We start from the raw sequence: 13,314 nt of genomic DNA, 5'->3' as shown, positions 1-13,314 counted from the left end.
AGTGATTAATATATGCTAGCCATCAGATGTTCTGTTTATTTTTCTCCTCAAACTTTAGATTAAAACCACTTCCTCTTATCTTTCCAATTTTAGACTTCTAATAGCAAGAATTGGTGAATATAGCTTCTAATTATATTTTCTTGGGCCTCCCCAGTGGCTCAGATGGTAAAGAATCTGCCTGCAATTCAGGAGACCTGGGTTCAATCCCCAGGTGGGGAAGATCCCCTGGAGAAGGAAATGGCAACCCACTCCAGTATTCTTGCCTGGACAGAGGAGCCTGGTGGGCTATAATCTATGGGGTCGCAAAGAGTCTGACACAGCTAAGCAACTAACACTTTCATTTTTCTTTACCAAGGCCAGAGTTTGAGGCTTCGCACTCCCTATCCCCACCACCTCCACCACTACCTACCCACCCATGCCCCAGGGAACAGTGAGTTGCATTATTAATTCTGACTTGTTATTAACCATTTTACTTCATTCATTTTCTCAACCTGCCCTTCTTCTTTCCTTCTTTCCCTCATTTTACCCCCTTAATAAGAACATTCTTTGTCTTTTCAAATTTGTTACTTTAGCCTTTGGCTTTGGGGGGTTGATTTTGCAGTTTGTTATTCCCATTCTTCAAGTCAGTCTATGATGCATAGGTTGTTTGATTTATTAAAATATTTTACAGTCAAAAAACAAAGTCATTTCTTCTTGCCACAGAATGGTTACCATTGCTTCCCTCTTTGGTGTTTGAGATTGCAGCAATTCAATTGCATTTATCTCTTCTTGGCACCTGACTCTGATGAGCACCATTGGTAGTTAGACAAGCTTGCTGCTGCCTCTAGATGCACTGGCACACTTTTGTGTTTTCAGAGGAAGAAAATACCACAATTATGAGAGAACTGCATTTATTCTCTTAAAACCACTTGTTTTTCCCATGTCTGATTTCGCTGTAAGGTTTTGAACTAGATTTCTGCTGCCAGTAGTGTGATGTGAATGGTAACTTTGTGTTGTGAGTGATCTTGAGAAGAAGAAGCAGGGCCTCCCACCCATGAGAAAGATTTGATATTTGCACTGTGAAGTTCTTGTAAATTGTAAAGGAAGGAACTGGCTAATTGGGGGCTGTCCATTGGTGCTATGGGCTCTTGATGATTGCAATTTGAAAATTTCAAATCTTAGGAAGATCTTAGGAGCTAAGATCTGAATTCTTAATTAAGATCTGCTTAATTCAGATCTTAGGAAGATTAAGCAGGTTAATTAAAGTTTTAACAAAGTTTCTCTGATTACAACAAATTGTTAGTTAAGGCCACTGGAAAGCATCAACTGGCTGTGTGATCCCTTCATATTTCTCACCTGCTGAGAAATGATTGGAAGGATTTGCTAATACCTGGTAGAAAACTGATCACCTTGTTTTTTCGTAGCAATTGAATGGCTTAGTGGATAATGTGACCTTGAAGTCTGTACCTCCCTTGAATGTTTTATATAGTTTTGAAATTTATGTTGTAAATTTAAACCCAATTAAATACCTGTATTTTCATAGTTATTTTCCCATCTAGCTCATTTTCACAAAAAGAGGATTTGGGACATACACAGTTTCCAGGCAAAATTGTCTTGAAATCGAATTCCTAAAACTACTAAGCCAACCTGCCTGCCTGCTTCCCTTTTCTTCCTTCCTTCCTGTCTTCTTTCCTTCCTTCACTTTTTGCAGGTCTCCTCTTTAGCTAGTATTTAATATCACTCATGAGGCTAATGCTATGTTGGGCATCTACTGTGTGATATCCACTTAATCCATTGGTGTGAAAGCAACAAGGACTTATTTTCTCCCTTTTGTAGGAAACAGCATTCCAACTGTTTTTTGACATCTTTAATTTCAGAGGTTGTCAATGATCAGATGAGGGTCAGGATTGACTTTGAAATATTTTAGTAGTAAGCAGAAAGGAAAATGAGATCTAACTTTCTAGTCTCCTGATCTACACATCTTCACTGATGAATTAAAGCTGTATGGGTGTGAATTTTGGTATAGAGACTTAGGCTGCATCAACACCTTTTATCTCATAATAGTTGTGGAATGCGAAGATCTGAATTTTCATGGGGGCACTGATATTTCATGGTCAACAATGGGTTTTTTAAGGCCTTGTCATTTCAGATTGCCATGAGATCTGGTTATTGCTGCTCTAAACCTGTGTAGAACCTAACTCCCAGTGAACTTACTGCAGTGGTGCTAACTTGTTTTGACAGTCTTGCCAACAGTTCTCGTGGCCCTGTGTGTAGTCATAGCATAGGTTTTTGTGGAGGATTCAGCCTGAATTTCTGGGATAAATTTCTATACACAAGAAATATATTGGCGTTAAAAATTAAGTGGTTTGATTCTGTTTTGAATTTGGATATCAAATGAATCTGAGCACATGACATTTTAATGCCGTTTGTCTTTTCAAATAGATTTACTTTCTAATGCATGTGACGACAGGACTTTGCTCATCAGCTAGAACATACATTTCAGAGGAGTTGTTACCTAAAATATTATCATAAGGCATGAGAAAACACATGATTTAAGTTGCCTTTCATGAACATAATTAAGAATTAATAAGCCAGTACCAGTGGCTAGTCCCCAGAATTTCCACTGTTTTGCCTTTTGTGACCTGTGTTATTAAAAGTCCATTATTTTTACAGACTTTATTAAATTGGATCTTATTAAAGCATTCTATATTTGCATTTGGTCTTTCATAATTCATTATTATTATGACATTTACTTTTTACCATCAGATCTGAAAACATATCATAAGCTACCCTTTTCTCTTGAAAGAAATGCTAATTTCAAACAGTCCTCTAATAGAAGAGAAAAGCTTTATCAGTTTTTTCATTTATTCAAGATCGTGTTAAGAATACTAATGCTAGACTTCTGTATGCTAATATCTCTGAGCTTTTTTTTGGTCAAAAGCTTAGAATTATTATTTTTATCCCATACTAAGTATGAAACTAGAAGACCTGCTACTACTGGAGAAAACACAATTCTAAAGTACAATTCTTTATTCTAAGAACCCGCAAAAATGTTGCTGAATCCTGTTTAGACTAGGATACAGCTGATCAATTTAACTTTTACCACCTAGTATTTGTCCTCTTGAAGAAATTCTTTCCTCATAAAATTCTTTTTGTTTGTTTTTTCTGATAGTTTAGGGTAATACAGCTTGTAATGTTTAAAACTAAGAATCCTATGCTGTCAGTCCTACTCAGCACTTAGCGTGTACTGCCTGATTTTCTGTCTTCTGATAATCATTTCTGATATTGATGTCTATAATCATTTCTATTCCATTTATGATGTAGTTGAAAACTTAATATAGTAAGATTTTATGTATTGATATCAAGCAGACTATCTAATTTAATATAACTGAATTTTTTCAGTTATTATAATTATAATAAGACTGAATTTTTTCTTTGGGTAGTAGTAAATTTCTCAAATTCTGAAATGAAGCTAACTTTGGATTTTGTTTCATTTTAGATTTCTGACAATGTGCAATAGACACTTTGGCAGTGTTGTTGCCCAAACCATTCGGACTCAAAAAACAGATCAATTTCCACTTTTTCTGATTATTATGGGAAAGCGATCATCTAATGAAGTGTTAAATGTGATACAAGGTAAAGTGCATTCACAAGAGGAATAGAGTGTCTCCTTATTTATGTGATAACCTTATAATATTTACCATCATAGCTGAAAGTTATTCTCTGTATTGGTGAATATCTTTGCATTTTGAAATATAGAACATCCTAAAGAAGAATATCTTCAAAAAGTATAGGTGCTATGAAATATGAAATATGCTACATGAAAATCCAATAGAAACACCTTAATAAAACTGCACAGCCCTTGGGATATAGGTTAATCATGTTAACTATTCAAAATTGCTAAGTTTTCTAAAATAGAAATTAAGTCATAATCAGTCATCAAAGATGATGTCATATGTATGTGTGTGTGTCTGTGTATACGTATGTATATTTCTTGCTGTAATTTTGATTGGTTGAAGGAAATCCTTATGGTTAGTTATCTGGAAAAACTTGTGACTGTGTATTGTGAATTGAATAGTTCACAGTGGCAATTGTTTATCCTTATTTGTGTGAATCTTTGCCTAGAATGCAACCTTGAGGTGTGAAGCTATAGCATGCCTGTCAATTTAATCACAGTGCACATTCTTTACCAAAAAAATGAGTGTTTTTTTAACGTTACTAATATACCCTAAAGATTAGTATAAAAAATTACCTTATTCGTGGTAAAGCTTAAATTGGAAACAGTTTATTTTTTCTATGCCACAGAGAAAACGATGTTTCAAGTGCTCCAAGGTGGCTGAAATACTTAATTTCTGCCCCTATTTAAGCTAAAAGTTCAATAGTGGATAATGCAGTGAGGAAGGGGTATAACTTCTAGTGCCTTTCAAACTCAAATAAAACAAAACCTCCAGTATTTTATGTTTTCTCTATAACTAGAGCTTTCACTTTCATAAACAGTGTTAAAGAAGACCTGCTGGGGGGACAAATTATACAGATTAAATAGATAATGTTTCATTTCAGTTTTCCTATCAGGAGCAATGTTACAATACCTAGTGGTTCTCGAGGATGGTCCATGGACCCTACAGGTCCCCTAGACCCTTTCAGGGCATCTACAAGGTCAAAAACGTTTTCATAATAGTAGATTTTCTTTTTTTTTTTGCATTTTTTACTGTGTTGACATGTGCACTGATGGCAAAAAATCAGTGCTGTTTAAAACTGCTGGTACCTTAGCACAAATCAGGACCATGACCCAGAACTGTACTCATATTTTCCACTTCCATGTATGTACATTAAAAAAGTATATTTTATTAAATATTAAACCTTTTTATAGTTTATGTGACACAGTTGGGCAGACATTTCTCTAAAATGAACAAAAGTAACAAAGCTGTTACTGCCAGCTTCAGAACAAATAACATTTGTTGCCAATGATAGAAATTTGGTTTTTTAAGCAAAAAGTTAGAATGTCCTCCACCATTTAAGACTGACAGCTTAAATACTTTCCTGGTGACATCAGTGGTAGTACTAATAAATGTGATTTTTTTTTTTTATATCATAAAATTAGCTGTGTCAGCATTCAAAAGAAATGGATTACTCAATGAACCACTATTTTGCAGATGACCAGTGTATAATGTTATAAACTCATGCATGAGTAACAGACCTATTCAAAGGTCAAAATAGACCAATGGATTTTAATATAACACAGTGCAGTAAGTTCACTGATACAGTTTCCAGTTTTTCACATACCTAATCTTAAAAAAAAAATCCCACTTGTCAGTTTGGGAGTATTAAATAAAAAATCTGTAATTACCTATTAAAATACTTCTCCATTTTCCGACTGTGTATCTGTGTGGGGCCACAATTGCTTCATAAATTTCAACCAAGATGACATATTATAATTAGTTTAATATAGATATAGATATGAGAATCCAATTGTGTTCTATTAAGCTTAACATTAGAGAAATTTGCAAAAATGTTAAAATAATGACATTCTTCTCAGTAAATCTTTCCTTTTGGAACATATAGTCATTTTTCATAAAACATGATGTTTATGTTAGCAAATTATGGGTTTATTATTGTTACCTTTTAAATGGATGGATAACTATGTTTTAGATATTTCAGTTTTCATTTCCAACACAGTAGATGTTGGTAACCATATCCACATAAACAAAAATTCTTCAGGGATCTCAACAGTTCTAAGTATATAAAGAAATTCTTTTGCAATAAACTATAACAAATAAATTGTCCCTGAAATGCATTAACTGATACTTTTCTGCATCTTGGATCATTAAGGGCTTAGGTATAAAGTACCTTCAAGTACAGTTTGGCAATGAGTCTGTAAATTAGGGTCAAAGCATAGTTGATAAGCAGTAGCTTTAAGCCTAAAAATTAATGGCCATGATGTAGTCACCTATTCAGGGGACAACAGAGGACAAGATGGTTGGGTGACATCATTGACTCAATGGATGAGTTTGAGCAAGCTCAGGGATGGTGAAGGACAGGAAAGCCTGATATGCTGCAGTCCACGGGGTCGCATAGAGTCGGGCATAACTGAACAACAACAACAATAAAATTATAATATTTCCCCAATGATGATTCTAGTACCTTTACAAAGTATTCATGCCCCATGCTCTCTTAGTCACTATAGTTTACAAATAAGAAATGGAAACCCAAAGATTTGCCCAGTATCAAAATCTACATTGAGGTTACTCTTATTAAACTTTTACTGTTTATTTTATCTGTCTCACACAGTGATGCTCTGTGTCCTTGGCACCAGGCACTTTATATTATCTCTAATCCTTCTAAGAACCCTACAGAGGTATTGTTATCTTCATTTTGCAGATAAGAAAATTGATTGTTTCAGAGCTATAGTCACGCCCTCTTTTCTTATTCACTTGTTTACTAAGCCCTTGTCATGTGCTAGGCAGTTTCTAGGTACTAGATCATGTAAGAAGTAGAAGTAGGGTTAGAACTCTGACTCTAAAACCAACTCTACTTCTTGGTAATGTTATACCAGACCAAGATAATATTTGTTCTTTAGCTGATCTATGGAGAGGGTAGTGCTCAGTGTGGCCAGATTAGATTATTTCTTTGACTAGAGACCAGAACTGCCCCCTAACTCCATGTCTTGCCTGGAAAATCCCATGGACGGAGGAGCCTGGTAGGCTTTAGTCCATGGGGTCGCTAAGTCAGACATGACTGAGCAACTTCACTTTCACCTTTTGCTTTCATGCATTTGAGAAGGAAATGGCAACCCATTCCAGTATTCTTGCCTGGAGAATCCCAGGGACGGGGGAGCCTGGTGGGCTGCCATCTATGGGGTTGCACAGAGTCAGACACGACTGAAGTGACTTAGCAGTAGCAACCCCATGTTGCCAGTGATCATAAGGAAAACTGGGAAAGGACCAGTGGAGGATCATGTTAGGCAGATGGTACTCCGGAAGAATACAAGCAAGGATGCTTGTTATGTGTTGTCTCATTGGTAGCCATTCCATTAATGGGACTAGAAGACACCTTTTGAGGTCTTGGAGAAAGACAGGCTTTTTTGCCTGTTGGTTTGAAAGAAGAGAAAAATTGCTATATCTTTATGGATCTTCATGACTTTCTCTCTTGTAGATGTATCCAAAGCAAATAGCAAGACTCGATGCATGCAAAAAATGGCATATATGTTTGTTATGGACGTGGAATAAAATAGCATTCAAGAAAATCAAACATTTTAAATATCCTGTCCATAAAGATTATATAGCATAGTTATTTAAAGGGAAATATTTGCAGCTAAAAGGGAAAAATACCATTTAGGGGAAAAAAATCTTTTTTTTTTTTTTTCCCCCAGAAATTGGATTACTATTTGTTTCACCAAAGGAATTTTAGTAGGAGATAATTCTAAGTAAACAGTGTGCTAAAGTGGCAAAGAAGACAGGCTTTTGAGTCAGACTCATATGGTTTCAAATCCTGGTCCTGTAACTTAACCAACTTGACCTTGTTTAGTCAGGTTACTTGAGCTCTGTAAGCCTCATTTTCCTTCTCTTTACTATCAAAATCATAATGAGCCTTCATAGATTAAGTGAGATTTTATATATATAAACCTAATCATTTAACCTAATCACTGGCTTACAAACAAATGGTAGTTGTTGCCAGTGTTGTTCAGTAGATATGTTTTCCTAATTTGAAAGATACTTTTTTCCTTGTGACTTGGATATTCTAAATAGTACCAAAAATCTTTATAAAGAGACTGTTCTCACAAATCTAAGTATTCTGAAATTTCAACTGCCAGTGTACTGCCTTACTTTCTTATTGAAAATAAACTTTTCAATGCAAGCATAAAAGTCTTTATTGGCATGCTACTCTGTAATTTTTTAGACTGTAGTTATTCCTTAATGATTAATTCTAGAGCAACTTCCCATTTTCTAACCTTGATGTAAAGTTTGGCAATCTCCGTATGTTGCTAGGTAACACAACAGTGGATGAGTTAATGATGAGACTCATGGCTGCAATGGAGATCTTCACAGCCCAACAACAGGAAGATATAAAGGATGAGGTAAGGTGAAAGGTTAAGTGGACGTTTAATAGGATTGTGATGAGACAATTTGTCAAATGGTGATGTTTGCCTATGACATGATTGATAAACAAGGCATTGATGAAGATGCATTTCTACATGAACTGAGAATTTTTATGCCACTGAATTTACATTTCAGTCCATTCTTTTCATGACCCAAAGACACAACAATTTGTTTAACTTTATGAAGTTATTCTTTGCTAGATTTGCAATTCACAGGAAATGAATTCTGAAGCATGTTTACAGGAGAAACTACGTAGTCCAGTACTATTATACGAGTATTTCACTCCCTTTTAAGGTCCTCTTACTCTTTTTGAGATTAATTGCCAATAAACACATTTTACATTTGTACATATTTCTGAATCCCTGTGAGAATTAGTGAAATGATCACCAGAATTCTGAATTTTGTGTCTCTCAAACATTTAGATGGCATAGATGACATGGGCATGGAACCTCAAATATAATAGATTAATAATAACAGCAATATTGATAGTATAATAGTAGTCAACACATACTGAATATTTATAATGTATTAATCAGTTCAGTTGAGTTGCTCAGTTGTGTCCTACTCTTTGCGACCCCATGAATCACAGCACGCCAGGCCTTCCTGTCCATCACCAACTCCCAGAGTTTACTCAAACTCATGTCCATTGAGTCGGTGATGCCATCCAGCCATCTCATCCTCTGTCATCACCTTCTCCTCCTGCCCCAATCCCTCCCAGCATCAGGGTCTTTTCAAATGAGTCAGCGCTTCGCATCAGGTAGCCAAAGTATTGGAGTTTCCGCTTCAACATCAGTCCTACCAATGAACACCCAGGACTGATCTCCTTCAGGATGGACTAGTTGGATCTCCTTGCAGTCCAAGGGACTCTTAAGAATCTTTTCCAACACCACAGTTCAGAAGCATCAATTCTTTGGTGCTCAGCTTTCTTTAGTCCAACCCTCACATCTGTTCATGACTACTGGAAAAACCATAGCCTTGACTAGATGGACCTTTGTTGACAAAGTAATGTTTCTGCTTTTGAATATGTATATCCAGGTTGGTCATAACTTTCCTTCCAAGGAGTAAGCGTCTTTTAATTTCATGGCTGCAATCACCATCTGCTGTGATTTTAGAGCCCCCAGATATAAAGTCTGACACTGTTTCCACTGTTTCCCCATCTATTTCCCATGAAGTGATGGGACCAGGTGCCATGATCTTCATTTTCTGAATGTTGAGCTTTAAGCAAACTTTTTCACTCTCCTCTTTCACTTTCATCAAGAGGCTTTTTAGTTCCTCTTCACTTTCTGCCATAAGGGTGGTGTCATCTGCATATCTGAGGTTATTGATATTTCTCCCGGCAATCTTGATTCCAGCTTGTGCTTCTTCCAGTCCAGCGTTTCTCATGATGTACTCTGCATAGAAGTTAAATAAGCAGGGTGACAATATACAGCCTTGACGTATTCCTTTTCCTATTTGGAACCAGTCTGTTGTCCCATGTCCAGTTCTAACTGTTGCTTCCTGACCTGCACATAGGTTTCTCAAGAGGCAGGTCAGGTGGTGTAGTATTCCCATCTCTTTCAGAATTTTCCACAGTTTATTGTGATCCACACAGTCAAAGGCTTTGGCATAGTCAATAAAGCAGAAAGAGATGTTTTTCTGGAACTCTCTTGCTTTTTCCATGATCCAGTGGATGTTGGCAATTTGCTTTCTGGTTCCTCTGCCTTTTCTAAAACCAGCTTGGACATCTGGAAGTTCACGGTTCATGTATTGCTGAAGCCTGGCTTGCAGATTTTTGAGCATTACTTTACTAGCATGTGAGATGAGTGCAATTGTGTGGTAGTTTGAGCATTCTTTGGCATTGCCTTTCTTTGGGATTGGAATGAAAACTGACCTTTTCCAGTCCTGTGGCCACTGCTGAGTTTTCCAAATGTGCTGGCATATTGAGTGCAGCACTTTCACAGCATCATCTTTCAGGATTTGAAATAGCTCAACTGGAATTCTATCACCTCCACTAGCTTTGTTCGTAGTGATGCTTTCTAAGGCCTACTTGACTTCACATTCCAGGATGTCTGGCTCTAGATGAGTGATCACACCATTGTGATTATCTGGATTCTGAAGATCTTTTTTGTACAGTTCTTTCTGTGTATTCTTGCCACCTCTTCTTAATATCTTCTGCTTCTGAAATGAAGTACTTAGATGCAGTCTCAAAAACGACAGAATGATTGCTGTTCATTTCCAAGGCAAACCATTCAGTATCACAGTAATCCAAGCCTATGCCCCAACCAGTAAGCCTGAGGAAGCTGAAGTTGAACGGTTCTATGAAGACCTACAAGACCTTTTAGAATTAACATCCAAAAAAGATGTCCTTTTCATTATAGGAGACTGGAATGCAAAAGTGGGAAGTCAAGAAACACCTGGGGTAACAGGCAAATTTGGCCTCTGAATATGGAATGAAGCAGGGCAAAGGCTAATAGAGTTTTGCCAAGAGAACGCACTGGTCATAGCAAACACCCTCTTCCAACAACACAAGAGAAGACTCTACACATGGACATCACCAGATGGGCAACACCGAAATCAGACTGATTATATTCTATGCAGCCAAAGATGGAGAAGCTCTATACAGTCAGCAAAAACAAGACCGGGAGCTGACTGTGGCTCAGATCATGAACTCCTTATTACCTAATTCAGACTTAAATTGACGAAAGTAGGGAAAACCACTAGACCATTCAGGTATGATCTAAATCACATCCCTTATGATTATACAGTGGAAGTGAGAAATAGATTTAAGGGACTAGATCTGATAGAGTGCCTGATGAACTATGGAATGAGGTTCGTGACATTGTACAGGAGACAGGGATCAAGACTATCCCCATGGAAAAGAAATGCAAAAAAGCAAAATGACTGTCTGGGGAGGCCTTACAAATAGCTGTGAAAAGAAGAGAAGTGAAAAGCCAAGGAGAAAAGGAAAGATATAAGCATGTGAATGCAGAGTTCCAAAGAATAGCAAGGAGAGATAAGAAAGCCTTCCTCAGCGATCAAGGCAAAGAAATAAAGGAAAAGAACAGAATGGGAAAGACTAGAGATCTCTTCAAGAAAATTAGCGATACCAAGGGAACATTTCACGCAAAGATGGGCTCAATAAAGGACAGAAACGGTATGGACCTAACAGAAGCAGAAGATATTAAGAAGAGGTGTCAATAATAGACAGAAGAACTGTACAAAAAAGATCTTCATGACCAAGATAATGTATTAATACTTGGCACTATTCAGAGCACATTTCATTTATCATCTCATGTGATTCTTAAAACTATCCCACAAGGTTGCATATAATTCAGAGTTCTGGCTGGAACAGGTGATGCTTTCAAACTAGATTGTTGAGAAGAGTTTAATAAGATAACTCTTTATACAGATATGGGCAGAGTTTATAGGAATCATCAATGGATAGTATACTCTAGGGCTAAAGGGAGCCATTACCACCCTTAGGCCTGAAGGCCTAGGAAAGGGTAGTATGTGGAGATCATTGCTTCTTTCAGGGCCAGCCCTTTTGAGCTGGTAAGGAGGAAACTAAGGAATAGCTCCCCTTCCCTTTTTATACTTATGATCTGCTAGTACCTTCTATTGACCTAACCCAACTAGCAACTGAAAGGCAGGCAAGAGAACCTCCCTGGGCAAAAAGCTAGGTAGAGCATGAAAGTGAAAAGTGAAAGTGAAAGTCGCTCAGGCATGTCTGACTCTTTGTGACCCCATGAACTATACAGTCCAGGTAATTCTCTAGGCCAGAATACTGGAGTGGGTAGCCTTTCCCTTCTCCAGGGCATCATCCCAACTGAGGGTCAAACCTGGATCTCCCGCATTGCAGTTGGATTTTTTTACCAGCTGAATCACAAGGGGAATCCCAAGAATATTGAAGTGGGTGAAAATGAAAGTGAAGTTGCTCAGTCGTGTCCGACTCTTTGCAACCCCATGGACTGTAGTCTACAAGGCTCCTCTCTCCATGGGATTCTCCAGGCAAGAATACTGGAGTGGATAGCCTATCCCTTCTCCAGGGGATCTTCCGACCCAGGAGTTGACCAGGGTCTCCTGCACTGCAGGGAGATTGTTTACCAACTGAGCTATCAGGGAAGCTCAGGTAGAATATGGGTGAAAGGAAAGTGAAAGTGTTAGTTGCTCAGTCTTGTCCAACTTTTTGCGGCCCCATGAACTGTAGTCTATCACGCTCCTCTGTCCATGGAATTCTCCAGTCAAGAATACTGGAGTGAGTTGCCATTCTTTTCTCCAGGGGATCTTTCCGACCCAAGGATTGAACCTGGGTCTCCTGAACAGTAGGCAGATTCTTTAGCATCTGAGCCATCAGGAACTGAATGGGCAAATGGAACATAATCCAACACAGACTGGTACTGTCATCTCTAGTTTTCAGATAAGAAAACTGAGAATCAAAAAGGTTAATTTACCCAAGGTCACACAGCGAGTAGGATTGATGTTAATCTCTAATTATTAGTGCTTTATCAGTCAAGAAATTTCTGGATTTGGGAAGCAATCTAAAGGTAAAATATGAAACAAATATTATCACCTATTAATTTGAGATGCTAAATTCATATATCTATCAAATTATTCTTTTTAATTTTTTCTTTGTTTTTAATTTTTAAAGAAAGATTTACATAGAACAAATAAAGGAGAGTTTGATTTTTGAGCAATAATGTAAAATTTCCAGGTATAATGACTGTTTTCAGTACAATATCCTTTGGCTATTACAAATGGAAAACATGTACACAATTTCAGTATAACCTTTAATATTGTATTTAACTTTATGTATTTGTCTCTGTCTTCTGTTAGACTTGAGTTTAAAAGCAAGGGTTATATCATATTCATATTGTAACTCTGTCTTGTAACAGTTTGGGCTTCCCTGGTAGCTCAGTGGTAAAAGAACCTGCCTGCCCGTACAGGAGACATGGGTTTGATCCCTGAGCCTGGAATATCTCCTGGAGAAGGAAATGGCAACCCGTTCCAGTATTCTTGCCTCGGAAATTCCCATTTCCTCTGTGGTAAATCCCATAGAGGAGCCTGGTGGGCTACAGTCCATGAGGGTCACAAAAGAGTTGGACTCAACTTAGCAACCAAACAGTAACAAACTTCTCACAGTGTTCAGTTCACTTCAGTTCAGTCACTAGTAGGCACTTAAAAAATGTTTGTTAAATGACTAAATAAATAAATTATTGCAAGAACTTATATAAAATAGTGTGACTTTAAAAATAATACTTAA

At 37.3% G+C, this 13,314-nt stretch overlaps 1 protein-coding gene across 1 annotated transcript in view; it reads left to right on the top strand.

Moving 5' to 3' along the window:
• FAF1 (Fas associated factor 1) overlaps positions 1 to 13,314 on the top strand; it is a 478,462-nt gene that overhangs the window by 356,820 nt on the left and 108,328 nt on the right. The window contains exons 14-15 of the mRNA XM_005678443.3: positions 3,479 to 3,615; positions 7,965 to 8,053. Coding sequence (XP_005678500.1) covers positions 3,479 to 3,615; positions 7,965 to 8,053 — 226 coding nt within the window. The remainder of the gene's footprint in view (positions 1 to 3,478; positions 3,616 to 7,964; positions 8,054 to 13,314) is intronic.

This window comes from Capra hircus, chromosome 3 (assembly GCF_001704415.2).
Source record: "Capra hircus breed San Clemente chromosome 3, ASM170441v1, whole genome shotgun sequence".
Lineage (NCBI taxonomy): Eukaryota > Metazoa > Chordata > Mammalia > Artiodactyla > Bovidae > Capra > Capra hircus.
Note: the sequence above shows the minus strand (reverse complement) of the source record. Positions and strands in the feature narration are given on the sequence as shown.